The sequence below is a fragment of the Bombina bombina genome, chromosome 6 (assembly GCF_027579735.1).
Source record: "Bombina bombina isolate aBomBom1 chromosome 6, aBomBom1.pri, whole genome shotgun sequence".
Taxonomy (NCBI): Eukaryota; Metazoa; Chordata; class Amphibia; order Anura; family Bombinatoridae; genus Bombina; species Bombina bombina.
In genome coordinates, this window is record NC_069504.1 from 505,015,231 (window position 1) to 505,036,377 (window position 21,147).

At 38.5% G+C, this 21,147-nt stretch overlaps 1 protein-coding gene across 1 annotated transcript in view; it reads right to left on the minus strand.

Annotated features, from left to right (window-relative positions):
* The window catches only part of AP3B2 (adaptor related protein complex 3 subunit beta 2), a 183,373-nt gene that overhangs the window by 68,815 nt on the left and 93,411 nt on the right, over nucleotides 1-21,147 (minus strand). Inside the window, 4 exon segments of the mRNA XM_053719312.1 lie at nucleotides 14,614-14,669; nucleotides 17,244-17,304; nucleotides 17,680-17,752; nucleotides 19,657-19,728. Coding sequence (XP_053575287.1) covers nucleotides 14,614-14,669; nucleotides 17,244-17,304; nucleotides 17,680-17,752; nucleotides 19,657-19,728 — 262 coding nt within the window.

Genomic DNA, 21,147 nt, shown 5'->3' on the forward strand with positions numbered 1-21,147 from the left:
TCCAAAATTCTGAAATCCAGACATTTTTTAATAAAACTTTTTAAAAATAAAATTATTAAAAATGACTATTTCTCCAACATTGTGTCCGGTCCACGGTGTCATCCTTACTTGTGGGAATATCTCTTCCCCAACAGGAAATGGCAAAGAGTCCCAGCAAAGCTGGCCATATAGTCCCTCCTAGGCTCCGCCCACCCCAGTCATTCTCTTTGCCGTTGCACAGGCAACATCTCCACGGAGATGGTTAAGAGTTTTTGGTGTTTAAAACGGTTTTTGTACTTTATTAACAAGTTTAAGCCTGTTTAACATGTCTGTGCCTTCGGATAAGCTATGTTCTATATGTATGAAAGCCAATGTGTCTCCCCATTTAAATTTGTGTGATAATTGTGCCACAGCGTCCAAACAAAGTAAGGACAGTACTGCCACAGATAATGAAATTGCCCAAGATGATTCCTCAGATGAGGGGAGTAGACACGATACTACATCATCTCCTACTGTGTCTACACCAGTTTTGCCCACGCAGGAGGCCCCTAGTACATCTAGCGCGCCAATGCTTATTACCATGCAACAATTGACGGCTGTAATGGATAACTCTATAGCAAATATTTTATCCAAAATGCCTGCATATCAGAGAAAGCGCGATTGCTCTGTCTAAAACACTGAAGAGCAGGAGGGCGCTGATGATAATTGTTCTGTCATACCCTCACACCAATCTGAAGTGGCCATGAGGGAGGTTTTGTCAGATGGGGAAATTTCAGATTCAGAAAAAATTTCTCAATAAGCTGAACCTGATGTTGTGACATTTAAATTTAAATTAGAACATCTCCGCGCACTGCTTAAGGAGGTGTTATCTACTCTGGATGATTGTGACAACTTGGTCATTCCAGAGAAATTATGCAAAATGGACAAGTTTCTAGAGGTTCCGGTGCACCCCGACACTTTTCCTATACCCAAGCGGGTGGCGGACATAGTGAATAATTAGTGGGAGAAGCCCGGCATACCTTTTGTTCCCCCTCCTATATTTAAGAAATTATTTCCTATGGTCGACCCCAGAAAGGACTTATGGCAGACAGTCCCTAAGGTCGAGGGGGCAGTTTCTACTTTAAACAAGCGCACTACTATTCCTATCGAGGATAGTTGTGCTTTCAAAGATCCTATGGATAAAAAATTGGAAGGTTTGCTTAAAAAGATTTTTGTACAGCAAGGTTACCTTCTACAACCCATTTTGTGCATTGTTCCTGTCACTACTGCAGCACTGCTTAAGGAGGTGTTATCTACTCTGGATGATTGTGACAACTTGGTCATTCCAGAGAAATTATGCAAAATGGACAAGTTTCTAGAGGTTCCGGTGCACCCCGACACTTTTCCTATACCCAAGCGGGTGGCGGACATAGTGAATAAGGAGTGGGAGAAGCCCGGCATACCTTTTGTTCCCCCTCCTATATTTAAGAAATTATTTCCTATGGTCGACCCCAGAAAGGACTTATGGCAGACAGTCTCTAAGGTCGAGGGGGGCAGTTTCTACTTTAAACAAGCGCACTACTATTTCTATCGAGGATAGTTGTGCTTTCAAAGATCCTATGGATAAAAAATTGGAAGGTTTGCTTAAAAAGATTTTTGTACAGCAAGGTTACCTTCTACAACCCATTTCGTGCATTGTTCCTGTCACTACTGCAACGTGGTTCTGGTTCGAGGAAGTAGAAAAGTCGCTCGGTAGAGAGACTCCATATGAGGAGGTTATGGACAGAGTTCACGCACTTAAGTTGGCTAACTCTTTTATTTTAGATGCCGCCTTGCAATTAGCTAAATTAGCGGCGAAAAATTCAGGGTTTGCAATTGTGGCGCGTAGAGCGCTTTGGCTAAAGTCTTGGTCAGCGGATGTATCATCCAAGACAAAATTGCTTAACATCCCTTTCAAAGGTAAAACTCTCTTCGGACCAGAATTGAAAGAGATTATCTCAGACATCACTGGGGGAAAGGGCCACGCCCTTCCACAAGATAGGCCGTTCAAGGCCAAGAATAAGTCTAATTTTCGTTCCTTTCGCAATTTCAGGAACGGACCGGCCTCTAATTCTGCATCCTCTAAGCAAGAGGGTAATGCCTCACAGCCCAAACCAGCCTGGAAACCTATGCAAGGCTGGAACAAGGGTAAGCAGGTCAAGAAGCCTGCTGCTGCTAACAAGACAGCATGAAGGAGTAGCCCCCGATCCGGGACCGGATCTAGTAGGGGGCAGACTCTCTCTCTTTGCTCAGGCTTGGGCAAGAGATGTTCAGGATCCCTGGGCACTAGAAATAGTTTCTCAGGGTTATCTTCTGGAATTCAGGGAACTACCCCCAAGGGGAAGGTTCCACATGTCTCACTTATCCTTAAACCAAATAAAGAGACAGGCGTTCTTACATTGTGTAGAAGACCTGTTAAAAATGGGAGTGATACACCCTGTCCCAATAAAAGAACAGGGAATGGGATTTTATTCAAATCTGTTCGTATTCCCAAAAAAGAGGGAACATTCAGACCAATTTTGGATCTGAAGATCCTAAACAAATTTCTCAGGGTACCATCGTTCAAAATGGAAACCATTCGAACGATTCTACCCACTATCCAGGAAGGTCAATTTATGACTACCGTGGATCTAAAGGATGCGTACCTACATATTCCTATCCACAAAGAACATCATCAGTTCCTAAGGTTCGCCTTTCTGGACAAACATTACCAGTTTGTGGCCCTCCCATTCGGGTTAGCCACTGCTCCAAGGATTTTCACAAAGGTACTCGGGTCCCTTCTAGCGGTTCTAAGGCCGAGGGGCATTGCAGTAGTACCATACCTGGACGACATTCTAATACAAGCGTCGTCCCTGTCAAAAGCAAAGGCTCATACAGACATTGTTCTGGCCTTTCTCAGATCGCACGGATGGAAGGTGAACGTAGAAAAAAGTTCTCTGTCTCCGTCAACAAGAGTTCCCTTCTTGGGAACAATAATAGATTCCTTAGAAATGAGGATTTTTCTGACACAGGTCAGAAAATCAAAGCTTCTAAGCGCTTGTCAAGTTCTTCATTCTGTTCCACGTCCTTCCATAGCTCAGTGCATGGAAGTAGTAGGGTTGATGGTTGCAGCAATGGACATAGTTCCTTTTGCACGAATTCATCTAAGACCATTACAACTGTGCATGCTCAAACAGTGGAATGGGGACTATACAGACTTGTCTCCAATGATTCAAGTAGATCAGAAGACCAGAGATTCACTCCGTTGGTGGCTGACCCTGGACCATCTATCCAAGGGAATGAGCTTCCGCAGACCAGAGTGGGTCATTGTCACGACCGACGCCAGTCTAGTGGGCTGGGGCGCGGTCTGGGAATCCCTGAAGACTCAGGGACTATGGTCTCGGGAAGAGTCTCTTCTCCCGATAAACATTCTGGAACTAAGAGCGATTTTCAATGCTCTCAGGGCTTGGCCTCAACTAGCAAAGGCCAGATTCATAAGATTCCAATCAGACAACATGACGACTGTTGCGTATATCAATCATCAGGGGGGAACAAGGAGTTCCCTGGCGATGAAAGAAGTGACCAAAATAATACAATGGGCGGAGTAACACTCCTGCCATCTATCTGCGATCCACATCCCAGGTGTGGAAAACTGGGAAGCGGATTATCTGAGTCGTCAGACTTTCCATCCGGGGAGTGGGAACTCCATCCGGAGATCTTTGCCCAACTGACTCAATTATGGGGCATTCCAGACATGGATCTGATGGCGTCTCGTCAGAACTTCAAGGTTCCGTGTTACGGGTCCAGATCCAGGGATCCCAAGGTGACTCTAGTAGATGCACTAGTAGCACCTTGGACCTTCAACCTAGCTTATGTGTTTCCACCGTTTCCTCTCATTCCCAGGCTGGTAGCCAGGATCAAACAGGAGAGGGCCTCAGTGATCTTGATAGCTCCTGCGTGGCCACGCAGGACTTGGTATGCAGACCTGGTGAATATGTCATCGTTTCCACCATGGAAGCTACCTTTGAGACAGGACCTTCTTGTTCAGGGTCCATTCGAACATCCAAATCTGGTCTCCCTCCAGCTGACAGCTTGGAGATTGAACGCTTGATTCTTTCAAAGCGTGGGTTTTCAGATTCTGTGATAGATACTCTGGTTCAGGCCAGAAAACCAGTAACTAGAAAGATTTACCATAAGATATGGAAAAAATATATCTGTTGGTGTGAATCGAAAGGATTCCCATGGAATAAGATAAAAATCCCTAAGATTCTCTCCTTTCTACAAGAAGGTTTGGAGAAAGGATTATCTGCAAGTTCTCTAAAGGGACAGATCTCTGCTTTATCTGTCTTACTACACAAAAGACTGGCAGCTGTGCCAGATGTTCAAGCATTTGTTCAGGCTCTGGTTAGGATCAAGCCTGTTTACAGACCTTTGACTCCTCCCTGGAGTCTAAATCTAGTTCTTTCAGTTCTTCAAGGGGTTCCGTTTGAACCTTTACATTCCATAGATATTAAGTTACTATCTTGGAAAGTTTTGTTTTTAGTTGCTATTTCTTCTGCTAGAAGAGTTTCTGAGTTATCTGCTTTGCAGTGTTCTCCGCCTTATCTGGTGTTCCATGCAGATAAGGTGGTTTTGCGTACTAAACCTGGTTTTCTTCCAAAGGCTGTTTCTAACAAGAATATTAACCAGGAGATAGTTGTTCCTTCTTTATGTCCGAATCCAGTTTCAAAGAAGGAACGTTTGTTACACAATTTGGATGTAGTCCATGCTCTAAAATTCTATTTAGAGGCTACAAAAGATTTCAGACAAACATCTTCTTTGTTTGTTGTCTATTCTGGTAAAAGGAGAGGTCAAAAGGCGACTTCTACCTCTCTTTCCTTTTGGCTTAAAAGCATCATCCGATTGGCTTACGAGACTGCCGGACGGCAGCCTCCTGAAAGAATTACAGCTCACTCCACTAGGGCTGTAGCTTCCACATGGGCCTTCAAGAACGAGGCTTCTGTTGACCAGATATGTAAGGCAGCGACTTGGTCTTCACTGCACACTTTTGCCAAATTTTACAAATTTGATACTTTTGCTTCTTCGGAGGCTATTTTTGGGAGAAAGGTTTTGCAAGCTGTGGTGCCTTCCGTTTAGGTAACCTGATTTGCTCCCTCCCTTCATCCGTGTCCTAAAGCTTTGGTATTGGTTCCCACAAGTAAGGATGACGCCGTGGACCGGACACACCAATGTTGGAGAAAACAGAATTTATGCTTACCTGATAAATTACTTTCTCCAACGGTGTGTCCGGTCCACGGCCCGCCCTGGTTTTTTAATCAGGTCTGATGAATTATTTTCTCTAACTACAGTCACCACAGTACCATATGGTTTCTCCTATATATTTTCCTCCTGTCCGTCGGTCGAATGACTGGGGTGGGCGGAGCCTAGGAGGGACTATATGGCCAGCTTTGCTGGGACTCTTTGCCATTTCCTGTTGGGGAAGAGATATTCCCACAAGTAAGGATGACGCCGTGGACCGGACACACCGTTGGAGAAAGTAATTTATCAGGTAAGCATAAATTCTGTTTTTTCACCGCTAAGCAGTTAGGGTGAAGGGCTTTGTACCCATGTGTATATACAGTATATATGGTATATATAAATATATATTATATATATATATATATATATATATATTATAAAAATAAAATTTTCTTCTGAGTGAAGAACTATGCTGTTTTTTTTTATAATATCAATATAGTACATTTTTCAGTCCTATAATAAAACGTACTGACATTATGAAATAACAGGTAATGCAGAATATAGCATTCCACAAAGGTTAGTGCTGTATTAAACAATATATTGAAATATAAAAATATAATGGCCTGTAGTCTAAAACATTAAGTAACCAGTATCGTACCTACGTTTCATTTTTTGTTCTGTGTATACGTAGTTATATACCCCCTTCAGAATTGTCACATAGCCAGGTAAATATTATCCCCAAGAAAATAAGTGAGGGGTTCTCATGGGCCCCTAGTATATTGTCTATTAACTAAGGTGGATTTCAGGGGGGAAAGATGGACAGATTAGGTTTTCTAAGGATGCATTTTCCTATGCTTACGTAGTAAGCCATTGCTGTGGGGGGTGGGCTTGGTTGGACATTACTATGGAGATTAAAACAGCTGTATAAAGTGTAGGCTAGAATGGAGTAGATACAATATATAAACAGGGACTATGGGGTTGTAATCTGAATAAAAGTAGCGATTGTACCTATTTCAGTTTTTAAAGTAGTATTATAACCAGTAGTTATATTTATATTTACTAATAGTGTACAACATCAGCTTATTAATTTAACTGCTTATGTATGTAAAACTTAACCGGTAGAGCAAGTCTAATAAATCTTATTGGACTAAAGACTTAGAACTAGACCTAGCTTTGAACAATATAACACTTTGAACAGTTAGATATGTGGTTAAGTATAAAATAATGGCTAGGGGTAAATATTTATTAGATCAGTACATTTAAATAGAACACACCCAAGCATGAATTAGTCGGTAGTTAGCTTCTAATATGTAATCAGTAAAACTGTGCTTAACTGTAGAGATTTTATGGAAAATGTGAGGCTGCCGCATGAGTATGGGCCCTATACCCTGCGGCACAAAACCTAAGTTCTAAGTGTTAATTTAATATGTCATATGGCTAACACATTTATCTAGTCTAAAACCAAGTGAGTTTAGAGCACTATTAAATTCTTCAGTGTTTCACATAATTCTGCAACTATAACATTTTATCGCCCCCTAACCTGTAGACTAACTGTACATAATAACATGGTATAAACCACCGCTCTTCAGCTGACAGTAAGACTATATGTAGTGTCCGACTGGACTAATGAGAAGGCACAACAGTATTAATAATTTAATAATAGGTAACAAATGAGTCAAGAGATTCATAATAGAGTATCATGCGAATAAAGAAACCTATGAGTCTCCTATATCATTCGGTAACCCTTCATAGTAAGAGACTAAATAGATTTCCTCACCTCTAGTATGTTAAACAAGTGGCATTGATAACTTTGCTGCTTTCAGGAATATTACGTTGAAAACACTAGAGTTCCCATATAAAGTAGGTACAAACTCTCAGCTAGGGAGTAAATAAAGCCAAACTATGTCAACAGTGAACCCCAGCAATATGGTGGGCTAAAAGTGTAACTGCGATATGGCCATTATTAGGCTGACCATATTGCCGCTTTAAAAAGGGACACATATGAAAAATACATATGTCAGGGCTGTTTTCAGGGCTGTTTAAAGAAATGGTTTTGTATAAGAACCCTCACATATGTATTTTTCATATGTGTTCCTTCTTAAAGCGGCAATATGGTCAGCCTAGCCATTATACATATCCGTATGTTATAGCTTGTTTAGGAGAGCCAACTATTTAAGTAGGTTTTGATCTAATCCATTGCAATATTATTTGGTAGTTTGACTAGCAGTATCCGTCTAATTTAGAAGTCATAGTTTATAGCTTAGATGAGATGTGCCATGCCCCTCCGACCGCTAGAAGCACGGTAACAGTAGATCCTATTATAATAGTGGCTATAACATATGTAGCAATAAAGTGCCCTATTTATTCTATTCATGTCTTTAGGGTGCACAAGCATACATATAGTAAGGTGGCTCAACATTATAAACACTAAGGGCGACTAGTGTTATCTACCTTTCTCTATTAAGTAATCTTCCCAAAACAGTGAAAACATAAAACAATTGTTGTACATATTGTAGACCAATTTTTAACACATAGTGAAATATAGTAACATAGTTAATAGCTAAGGGACCAGTTCTATGTCAGCTAGTAAAATACCTAGCTATATATAAAAAAATGTAATAGGAAACTAATAGCTAACAGCAAACGAAATAATAACAACGTGATAAAACTGCATAAATATTTATACTCTGTAAGAGTTAGTCCTGCGGCAAATTACTGAGTATGCAGCTGGGAATGGTTGTCATCAAGTAGAGTATTTATCCTACCCCAACTTTTTGTGAGAACCAAGCAACTGTCTCTTGCATATACACCTATTTAGGAGAGTATGGTAAAGCCGCTGGAACAATTGGGATATATACTCCGGAGCTGAAGAAAAAACTCCAGATACATCCCTGAAACCGCATCTACATGTGCACTTCTAAGGAGCATGTTATTCTCACCAGCAGATTGTCCCTTCAAGCCACTATCATTGGCTGTTTTGAAAGCAATAGTCTCCGGTATCGAGTCGCTTTGTAGTTGTAGGGCTTCTTCACTCTTAGGTAAGTGTTCGTCCCTCCCACATTAGGCCGTTTCCACTCTCTCCGCTTTGGTGCTGTCCTCTGCACGTTTCACTCCAGAAGTCAGGTAGAGCAGTGGGAACTTTAATAGGTGATGGCGATTTGAGATCTAGATATGTGGGGAGTTTACCGTTATCGATCGGATCTATTGGAGGATTTTGGATCTTAATGGTCTCGATCGTTTCCTGCAATGTAGTTAAGTTCTGAGCCAGTTCCCACGTCTTTGTTCCGTCCCCTCCAGTTGCATTAGCTGTATGTTTATCAAGAGATATGAGCTCTGAGGTGAACCTACGCTCGAACTCTAGAAGATGAATGTTTAGTGTTTCCAGCAGTCTCCTCTCGTTGCCTTGTGTCTCTGCCATTTTGGTTTCCAGGCGCCGGCTACAACATTCCTCAGATCCTTTTCTGTGGTATAGATTTCTCCGTTTAGAGGATCGTGAAGGCCTAGTCAACAATAGTAGTATGGAACCTTCTTGAAGAGCATAGGTCAGGATTGCTGTCGGATCCTCCGCCTCTGATCATCAATATAAGTATATATTGTATTCCTGCGTCCAACTATAACTGGTCACAGGAATTAAGTAAAATTTTAAGGCTATGGTCAGGAGCTTCACTAAGAGTTGGCTCCGCCCCCGAAGAACTATGCTATTTAAATTATTTCTTAATGCACCTCTGGCTTTGGCACATCTTCAGGTTAGTGCTTGAGCAAAATCCCAAAACAGGGTTATGTAGCAAACCCCAGAAGTCTAGGGGGAGAGGGACTTAGCAAGGCCTGAGGCTTTCAATCAAGTGACAATGTTTTACCGTCAACTTGTAATATGAGCACAAGAATAAGAGCACTATTTATTTAACTTGAATAGTGTCACCGCTCAATAGCGCTAATATTCTACTGCGCTAGTGTTCTATTTGTAATCGAATTCAATATTAATTAATAATCAGGTAGATTATGTGTTATGCGCGTTAGAGGGTATTTAACGAACGCAACAAAAGTTGTGTTATTTCACCCTCCATATAGCTGCCATTACAAGTTTCGAAAAAGCCGCCTTGTGTGTGCGATATGGTTGCGTTGAGCCCCATACTGCACAAAATACAATCGCTGTTTTGACATGATCGTGCACACTTTCCCCATAGACATCAATGCAGAAAGTGGGTTAGAAAAACACCTGCGATCGTGGAATGAAAAGCTCCGTAACGCAGCCCCATTGATGTCTGAGGGGGAAAAAAAGTTACGTTTAAACATAACACCCTAACATAAACCCCATGTCTAAACACCCCTAATCTGCTGCCCCGACATCGCCATAATGTTATTAACCCCTAATCTGCCGCTCCCGATATCGACGCCACCCAAATAAATCTATTAACCCCATATCTGCCGTTCCCGATATCGACGCCACTATACTAAAGTTATTAAACCCTATTCCCCCGCACCCCAACATCGCCCACACTATAATAAAGATATTAACCTCTATTCCGACATCGCCCCCACTAAATAAAGTTATTAACCCTAAACCTTTGGCCTCCCACATCACTACCACTAAATAAACCTATTATCCCCTAAACCGCCAACCCCCCCATCGCAGCAACCTAAATTAAACTATTAACCCCTAAACCTAACCGTAACCCTAAACCTAACACCCCCTAACTTTAACATAATTAAAATAGAGCTAAATTAAAGTTACAATTATTAAAGGGACAGTTAAGTCCAAAAAAACCTTTCAGATTTAAATAGGTAATGTAATTTTAAACAACTTTCCAATTTACTTTTATCACCAATTTTGCTTTGTTCTCTTCGTATTCTTAGTTGAAAGCTAATTCTAGGAGGTTCATATGCTAATTTCTTAGACATTGAAGACTGCCTCTAATCTGAATGCATTTTGACCACTAGAGGGCATTAGTTCATGTGTTTCATATAGATAACATTGAGCTCATGCATGTGAAGTTACCCTGGAGCCAGCACTGATTGGCTAAAATGCATGTCTGTCAAAAGAACTGAAATAAGGGGCAGTTTGCAGAGGGTTAGATACAAGGTAATCACAGAGGTAAAAAGTGTACAGTGAGGCCTCGGTTTACGAATTTAATTCGTTCTCCGGGTCGTTTCGTATTGCGAAAAATTCGTAAACCGAAACACGTTTTCCCATAGGAATGCATTGAAAATCAATTAATGCGTTCCGGAGGTCCGAAAAAATTCAAATAAAGTGTCCAAAAAATGCTCCAAAAGGCTCCAAAAGGCTTAACAACTTGCTGCAAATGGCTCCAATGTCTCCAAAAGGCTCCACAACTTGCTGCAAATGGCTCCAAAAGGCTTAACAACTTGCTGCAAATGACTCCAAAAGGCTCAACAACTTGCTGCAAAATGGCTCCAAAACCTCTCCAACACCTCCACACTGGTACCCAAACTTCATTAATTCAATCATACTTGAGTATGCAGGGGGCACAGGGGCCACTGGTTTCGTATTGCGAAAAATATTCGTAAACCGAGGGGGGCAAACCGGCATTTTGTTTCGTATTGCGAAAAAAATTCGTAAACCGAGTCAATTTTTCTTCAAATTTCGATTTCGTAAACCGAAATTTCGTATACCGAGTCGTGCGTAAACCGGGGCCTCACTGTATTTCTATAACAGTGTTGATTATGCAAAACTGGGGAATGGGTAATAAAGGGATTATCTTTCTTTTTAAACAACAAAAATTCTGGTGTTGACTGTCCCTTTAACTAAATAATACCTATTTAAAACTAAATACATACTTACCTGTGAAATAAAACCAAAGCTAGCTACAATATAACTAATAGTTATATTGTATCTAGCTTAGGTTTTATTTTTATTTCACAGGTAGGTTTGTATTTATTATAACTAGGTAGACTAGTTAGTAAATATTATTAACTATTTACTAACTACCTAGTTAAAATAAATACAAACTTACCTGTGAAATAAAACATAATCTGCCTTACACTAAAACCTAACATTACAAAAATAAAAAACCTACCATTACAAAAAATAAAAAACACTAAAATTACAAAAAATAAAAAAAAACGAAATTATCCAAAACAATAAAAATTATTCCTATTCTAATACCCTTTTTTTAAAAAAAAAAAACCCCAAAATAAAACCCTAATCTATAATAAACTAACAAGGGCTCTTGAAAGGGCCTTTTGTGGGCCCTTATAAGGGCCTTTTGTAGGGCATTGCCCTAAAGATAACAGCTCTTTTTCTACAAAAGAAAAACAAACACCCCCTAACAGTATACAAACCCCTACCCCCCAAACCCACAAAATAAAAATAAAGTAAAGCCTAATCTACCCATTGCCCTGACAAGGGCATTTGTATGGGCATTGCCCTTAAAAGGGCATTCAGCTCTTTTGCTGCCCATTAAAAATAAAAAATGGCTATTCTAAAAAAAAAAACACACCCCAAAACGAACAAATGAATCATCCAAAATAATTACAATTATTCCTATTTTAATACCCATTTTAAAAAAACACCTCAAAATAAAAGAAACCTAATCTATAATAAACTATCAATAGCCCTTAAAAGGGCCTTTTGTAGGGCATTTTCCTAAAGAAATCAGCTCTTTTCTAAAAAAAAAAAATACAAAGACCCACAAAATAAAAAAAACTATCTAAAAAAACGAATCTACCCATGCCCTGAAAAGGGCATTTGTATGGGCATTTCCCGTAAAAGAGCATTAGGTCTTTCTCTTGCCCTTAAAAGGCATTTAGTTTTTTTTCTTGCCCTTAAAATGGCATTTAGCTCTTTAAGAAATGCCCAACCCCTAATCTAAAAAAAAAAACACCCAAAAGACCTTACAAAAACCTAACACTAACCCCTCTTTAGGTACTCACAGTTACTGAAGTCACGCTTGAAGAATCTTCATCCCGGCAGGTGCATCTTCATCCAGGCGGCTCCATCTTCATCCAGGCGGTGTCTTCTATCTTAATCCAGACGGCATCTTCTATCTTCATCCTGGCGGCACGGAGCAGGTCCATCCTGAAGACATCCGCGCGGAGTATCCTCTTCATGCGGTTGCCACCGTATACGGAATCTTCAATGCAAGGGAGCCTTTTCAAAATGGCGCCCCTTGCATTCCTAATGGCTGATTTGATTTTGGAAATTTACATCAGCCAATAGGATGAGAGCTACTGAAATCCTATTGGCTGTTCAAAACAGCCAATAGGATAAGAGCTTCTGAAATTCTATTGGTTGTTCAAATCAGCCAATAGAATTTCAGTAGTTCTCATCCTATTGGCTGATTTGAATTTCCAAAATCAAATCAGCCAATAGGAATACAAGGGACTCCATTTTGAAAAGGCTCCCTTGCATTGAAGATTCAGTATACGGCTGCGACCGTATGAAGAGGAGTTTAAGGGTGTTTAGTGTACTTTGTAACACTTTAGTTATGAGTTTTATGTAATAGGGGTTAATAACTTTTATCAGTAGCGGCAATGTTGGGAGCGGCAGATTAGGGTTAATAACTTTAATATAGTGTTTGCGATGCGGGAGGGCCTCGGTTTAAAGGTTAATAGGTAGTTTATGGGTGTTAGTGTACTTTATAACACTTTAGTTATGAGTTTTATGTAACAGTTTTGTTGCGTAAAACTCATAACTACTGCTCTCAGATGGTGGCACGGATCTTGTCGTTATAGGGTGTAACGCAAGCTTTTTAGCCTCACCGCAAAACTCGTAATGGCAGCGCTATGGAAGTCCCATGAAAAAACATAATTTTTACGAGTGGGACTGAAATTGCGTTACAGGCTAAAAGGCTTGTGGTACAGCTATACCGACAAGACTCGCAATGGCTGCGTTGCTGTTTTAATGCTGAAATGGCCATTTTTTGAGCGTTAAAACACAAACGCACAACTTGTAATCTACCTGATAGTGTGCAATTTAATTTTTTTATAATTGTGTGTAGTTTCATTCTTTACAAAATATCCAAACATTATATTGCAATCATATACAAACATTAGATGTCCATATTTAAAGGGACAGTCTAGTCAAAATTAAACTTTCATGATTCAAATAGGGCAAGTAATTTAAAACAACTTTCCAATTTACTTTTATCATCAAATTTGCATTGTTCTCTTGGTATTATTTGTTGAAAGCTAAACCTAGGTAGGCTCATATGCTAATTTCTGAGTACTTGAAAGCCACCTCTTATTTCAGTGCATTTTGACAGTTTTTCACAGCTAGACAACGCTAGTTGATGTGTGCCATATAGGCAACATTGTGGAGTCAGCAATGATTGGCTAAAACGCAGGTCTGTCAAATGAACTGAGATAAGGGGGCAGTCTGCAGAGGCTTAAAGGGACACGAAACCCAAAACTTTTCTTTCATGATTCCGGTAGAGAATACAATTTTAAACAGCATTCCAATTTACCTCTATTATCCAGTTTGCTTAATTTTTTAGATATCCTTTGTTGAAGAAATAGCAATGCACATGGGTGAGCCAATCACACAAGGCATCTATGTGCAGCCACTAATCAGCAGCTACTGAGCCTATCTAAAGATGATTTTCAGCAAAGAATATCAAGAGAATAAAGCAAATTAGATAATACAAATAAATAAGAAAGTTGTTTAAAATTGCATGCTCTTTCTGAATCATGAAGGGAAAAATTTGTGTTTCATGTCCCTTTAAATACAAGGTAATCACAGAGGTAAAAATTATATGAATATAACAGTTTTTGGTTATTTAAAACTGGGGAATTGGTAATACATGGATTATCTATCTTCTTAAACAATAAACAGTTTCAAATAGACTGTCCCTTTAAGTTACATAAAAAAAAAAAAGTTTTGTAATGGAATGGAGTACCACTGTCAAATTATTCCCATGCAAGGTATAGGGCATGGGTGGCAGATCTATGGCACAAGGATTCATGGTGGTTTTTTAAACAAATTGTCTGGCACTTCACCTCTGCGCTGCCACCATACTGCTTGATTCCACTGGCTGCAAATGTAGCGCATTATATACTATTTTTTTATTATAAATCCATGTTATACATAAGCAATAAAGCCTTAATAGTTTTAATATTTATGGACTTAGAAAAGGGGCATAACAATCTAAATTAAACTTTCATGGTTCAGAGAGAGCATGCAACCTTGAACTTTTGAATTTACTTCTGTTATCGCATCTACTTTGTTGTCTTGGTATCGTTTGCTGAAAAGCTGTATGGCTGTGCATTACAGTATATTGGGTTTGCATACACATGTGAGGGTAGGGAGAATAGCCTATAATTATTTAAAAAAATATATATTATACAATTTCACAAGCCAAGAGTATACTAACCAATAGTGATAGAATTAGCATTAATTTTATTTATTTGTCTCTTTTTCATGACATTTTCTAAAATGTATACTTCCTCTACTATTGGTGTCAATTCTGGGGAATTGATTTTAATTATAAGATACAAAACTGTGTGAAATAAAGAAAATAAGATTAATTAACATCATTTTATAAGTTATGTTTATGTCTTAAATAGATAAACATATATATATATATATATATATATATATATACACGATGAAGGAAGGCACTCGCTGGTCTTTAATTCAAAAGAAAACTTTTAATAAGCGTGACGTTTCGGGGACACACTCCCCTTCCTCAGACAAAAAACAAACTACAAGTGACTGGACATATAAAGCCAAATAAACCCCTCCCAGTGAAAATTGCGCCAAAAACTGTTGTCATGGTGATCCTCAACAACATTCAATCATGTGATGAGTGTTATTCATTGTTAGTAAATCAGCCTATGAAATTTGCACACTCATAAATATAAGAGACGTATTAAAAGTCATACCAAATATCATACTATGCATTATATCAAAACACCTGTGGACAAACTTATATTACATAATAAAACAATCTGTGCATCTAGCCGTGTATAGTAAACAGGGCAGACTAATATAGTGTAACCATCTAATGTAAACAGGTTAGAATAACATGTGAGTCCTCCTGCTTTCCAAGTAAGTGAAGTGCATAGATAAACATCAGTGTGTCCCCTGACATATACATTGTATCTTAAAAAAGTGTACTAGTGTACCAGTGTTTGTATCAAAATGTATAGAAAATGTGTGTGCATTGTCAGCCCCCTGGAGCCTCTAAAATGCACCCACTAGTGCAGATATCTAACCGGAGAGAGTGAAACAAAGTTACCAGAGTATGACATGTGATTGCTGCATGGATTGTCATAAAAAATAGCCTAATGTGACCAAGATTAAACGATTATATATGCAATTTGAGGCTAGTGTCTCAGATCAGTACTGAGGATACACAATAACTCTCACGAACAGCTAATGGAGGACCCACCTGATGATGCGAAATTTGTTTATACAGCCGTAGCATAAAACACAGTGTATCTGCGATGACAACGTGGCTGCCCGATGTGTGTCTGAGACGCAAGCTACAGGCTCAGTGTGATGACGTCATTGGGCTGCGTCTACGCTAAATACCCAGTTGTCATAGTAACCTACACACTATTGGACATTCCGGCTACTAGACATGCCCCTGCTGTCAAATATAATTAAATTCTAAGCTAAGTACAAATGACTCCTAGCCGTTTATAGTTCTAATATAATTATAATTATGTGTCAACTATGTGGGTAAGTCTCTAACTCAGGTCCCTATAAGCCCAAACAGTGCGTGTCTGTAATGCAAATAAAGGGATGTGTACCAAACGCACTGAACAAGATCGCCAGCACATATTCTAAACAGTCACATAAACCTAAGAATAAACATACCATAAAAATAAACATACCATAAAATTAGTAGGAGTGAGAATAAGGTGAAATAAAATAAAAAATAGTGTGGGAGAATAAGAGAAAAATATAAAAAAATAAATAAATACATAAATTACATAAAATAAAAGAAGAAAATCATGTGCTCAAATAATCAAACAAAGTAACAGGAGACAGGGAAAAAAATATAGCAAACAGACAGCTAAGGGAGCAGGAGAAGAGAAAAAGAGTAAAAATAATAAGAAAAAAGAAAAAAGAAAAGTTCAGAGAGCAGAAAAGGAAAAAACACAATAGAAAAATAGGATATAGAGTAATAAATAGCGGTAAACTAAGGAAGAAAGGGATAAGTAAGAGGGAAAAACAAGATAGTAGGAAAGAAGAAGTGAGGTGTAGAGATGAATGGATCATCGACTCTCATGGGTGGAGCTCCAAACTGATGAAGTCATACAGTATATCCTGTGATCTGTCTTTTTCAATATATCCCCTTGAATTTCATGACGTTCCACAGTTGCTCATAGGAAACAATGCCAGTCCAAGTTCACATTCAGTCCCTTTGGGCGTAGGGTATTAAGGCGAAAGATCCACTTGGATTCTACTTGCAGTAGTTTAGTGTCCCGGTCCCCACCCCTGGAGGGAGTGGGGACATGGTCTATGAGCTTAAACCTTAGATCCTGTACGTTGTGCCCGCTAATTGCAAAGTGGTGTGCCACCGTTGTTCACACCCATGTGTTGTTCCCATGTTTTGATGGCTGCTCTAATGGCCGATCGGTGATTTGCCATACGTGTACGGATGTCATCCACTGTTTTCCCTACATAGAATAGGCCATGGGCAATTAATTAAATAGACCACATATATCGTGGTACAGGTCAAGTAATGTTGTATCTTGAAAGTTACGTTTGTGTAGGGATGATGGAAGGTGGCCCCTCATCACATGATTGAATGTTGTTGAGGATCACCATGACAACAGTTTTTGGCGCAATTTTCACTGGGAGGGGTTTATTTGGCTTTATATGTCCAGTCACTTGTAGTTTGTTTTTTGTCTGAGGAAGGGGAGTGTGTCCCCGAAACGTCACGCTTATTAAAAGTTTTCTTTTGAATTAAAGACCAGCGAGTGCCTTCCTTCATCGTGTATATTTAACTGCAGGCACCCTGGCATCAAGTTCTGTAAGTGAGAGTGCTCTCTATCTATCTATCTATAATATATATATATATAATATATATATGCACACATATATTTAATATACAAGTTACCTGAAATTCTCTCAATATGGTGAAATATTGGTCTCGCTAGCCAGTTAGTAAGAACTTCCAGCTGTAGAAGGTGAAAACAAAGTAAATGAAAAACTCATATAATCATAATTTCGTAATTGCTTGGGCAAAATGTTACATTAGATTAGAATGCAGCTGGGTGGGGGGGGGGCTTTATACATTTAATTCAAGCTTCTTTATAATAATGCAAATTGCTAAATATATGTTTTTGCAAACATTAAGTACATTCTATAAAAGTCTCTCCAAACTCTTTAGCTTCAACAATATCAGATCACTGAGCAAAGTATACAGGTGTATTAGTGTTAGCGTAGGGACCCAAGGACCACTGAAAGAGGAGAGACTAAAGAGGATAGATAATTGGTGAGGCTACCCAATGTGTTTAATTATAAAGAAGAAAATATCTAACAAATGGTATTACCTTTAGAATCTTGATCTGGGTTGGGTCTGTAGACCGGATATAGAAACTCTTTAAATACGGCTCAAACATTTCCCTATAAAAAACACCAGCAGAGGGTTAATCATTCTCATACATTATCTAATGAGGCTTGGTAAGGCACTGAAAAAAGATAGATTTATATGAATATGATTATACTGTACACTACTAATCTGACATGCCTTCAAACAAGTAAATCAATTTATAATTAACAAATAATCAGTATGAGAACAAGGCATCCTGATCTCAAGCTGGTGGGTACCAGTTTTATGGGTAATTTCTGTAATAACTTACTTATATAGAAAGGATGGTTGGGTCATGAAACAGGCATCCAATAGAGGTGTTAAAGGGACATTAAACACATTTTACAAGCATAGAATTGAGGTTATGCCCGGCTCCCTCTATACATGGGTGCCGCCATGTTGAAATCTAGTTTCACTGCATTCCAGGCTGACTAGTGTGCACATGCGCAGCACCTCTCCTTCAGATACCTGCAGAGTAACCTAGGTTTCATAATGGGGCACCCATAATTGGAGGGAGGTGCATGAAATGTATTTATTAGTGTTTAGTGTCCCTTTAAGGACAAATACTGGATTTCTGGAATGCCTGGGATATGCATAAGGCTATCCTATGATTGGTTAAAATAGTATAGGATATAACTCTTGTGCTAACCTTAACTATCCCACAGCTTCCCAGAGATATAGAAAGTCACCCCTATGACTAAAAGGTATGTGTAGTGAATGCAAAAAATATCACATATCCTAAGATTGGATCAGCTTAGACTTGAGAGAAAAATAAGGACAGGATTGATGGTCCTTCTGTCCCTGATCAGCTGTCAAATCTATATTTCTATGTTGTACATACAAGTAGTTTAATGACATAGTACTTAAAAGGAAATTGTACTCAAACATTTTCTATAAAGTATATGAAAGAGCAGCAATCAAATCCTTGGAAAATAATGTTTGAAGACAAAAACATAAAGTAAAAGCTGTTTAAATAAATTAAAGTGAACAGAAAATGTAACAAATAATAATTTTTATATTTTTTCCCTTTTCAGTAATGTTATCCACTTGAGTTACATAAAAATAAACAAATATAAATTTGACTTATTTCCCACCTGGTTTAGTCCTGTAATATTAATGTTTATTTGGTATTTAGCTTATTTTGAATTTCAGCCCTCTGCATATTTGCAAATGATTGATGGATTTTCACTGCCTCGTCATGATCATATAATTTCTCTTACTTTTCGCCCCCTCTCAAGTGACTATTAAAGGGACAGTCAAGTCCAAAAAAAACTTTCATGTTTCAAATAAGGCATGTAATTTTAAACAACTTTCCAATTTACTTTAATCACCAATTTTGCTTTGTTCTCTTGGTATTCTTAGTTGAAATCTAAACCTAGGAAGGCTCATATGATAATTTCTAAGCCCTTGAAGGCCGCCTCTAATCACATGCTTTTGTATTTGCTTTTCACAACAGGGGAGAGCTAGTTCCTGTAAGCGATATAGATAACATTGTGAGCACGCCCGTGAATTGTGGCAGACACTGCACTAATTGGCTAAAATGAAAGTCAATAGATAATAAATAAAATGTCATGTGATCAGGGGGCTGTCAGAAGATGTTTAGATACAAGGTAATCACAGAGCTAAAAGGTAAATTAATATAACCGTGGTGGCTGTGCAAAACTAGGGAATGGGTAATAAAATGATTATCTATCTTTTAAAACAACAAAAATTCTGGTGTTGACTGTCCCTTTAAATTACATTATTAATAAACAAGTATTTACTGGAATTAAATACAAGTAATACATTTCAGAAAAAGAGGCCTTACAGCTATTGCAATTACTTTTTTTTTTACTTATTTTGTTTTCCTATTTCATACACATAAAACAAGATCTGTTTATTATTAGGTATGTTTTTAGAGTTAAACTAGGAAGAGGCATCTAGCTTGCTTATCACATACAGGAGTGAGAATCTTACCCTTCTTTTGATGGACATTGTAGCCACGTTTTGGAGTACCACATACTGCACCTCACTGATGGGAGACAGAAGCGGGAGAAGTATTCAATAAGACACTAATGCATAGCATGAACTGAATCCATACATTCTCTCAGTGGGCCCAATGTTCAAAGCATTGCCACAATTATGTTCTAAAGGTTTCCACATCGCAATCATAAATGCAGGTGAAATGTTCTAAAGGGATTGAATGATTGTTTGAACATAATCTTGCAAAGGTATTTTAGTAAATCTCTCACTGTGGGAGGTGAAGGTTCTCTGCCAGTGACTTAATGTTCAAAGAAGCATTGTCATGTGCAGCGAGGGTTAGACACTGTGGAATGACAATACAATTTACATGTGTGAACTGAAACTGTTATAACACAATAGTGAAACTACATGAATAATAACCCTAATTTGAGCTGGGGGATTGTGGGTATATTGTGCATGTGTATACAGTGTTATATATATACAGTATATAGTAGGATTTCCCCCAGGTCGTTTTCAATTACTATGCTTGCCAATAACTATAAGCATATGTGTTAATTTCCACCTGTTTGGATCACAGTGTTGTTATATTTGATTGCTTTGCATCACTTCTAATAAACCTGCATGAAGTACTTAATGAATCGCTTATCGCTTAAGGCTGCTTATGCACAATAAAGCTTTATGGAAATGTGCGCACTATTACCTGCTTCTCTCTGCTATATGAGAGAATATTCTGACGCCTATGCTACATATGCACTAATATCTGCTTAACCCTTAATGCCAAGCACTGATTAATGGACATTCTTGTCTGGTTTATGGTTACGTTGTGTCATGCAATGAAATGTATATTGCTATCATTTATTTCTGTAAAACATGATGCTTGTTAAGGATTAGAACAAAGGCGGAGAAAGCAGAGAATCCCAGCTGGAGGAGCGCTTGTGGCCGCAAACAAAACAAAGTAGAATCCGTTGTAGGCGCCTCTGTCTTTCCTTTTTAGGTCCTCTTTGTTAAAGGGACATTAAACACTAAATACATGCTAGATAGAATGATGCATTCAAAGATGTATTTTTTAAAGTTTCATTAGTTGTTTAAAAAGTGACAAAATAAGTGTAAAGTTTTAGTGTCTATAAAACACTGGGAGCTGCCATGTTGTAACTTGTGTTACCTTCTCTGCTGTGGCCAATTAGGGTCAGTTATAAATAGGCCACTAGAGTGTGCAGCCAATGGTTGTGCTGGATTTAACAGTGTTCTGCACTTCCATTTCTAACAGGAACTGAAAAGCTCACAATTTCAGAATGGAATTACAGGCAAAGAGGACAAAATAAATAATGAAAGTATATTGCAGAGTTGTTTTATTATATACAATTTATAATTTTATATTACAATCTCAAAGTGTTTAATGTCCCTTTAAGGATTAATAGCATTGACTAGTGGTATTAGAGAGATTAGATATTTCACAATTATTTCTCTC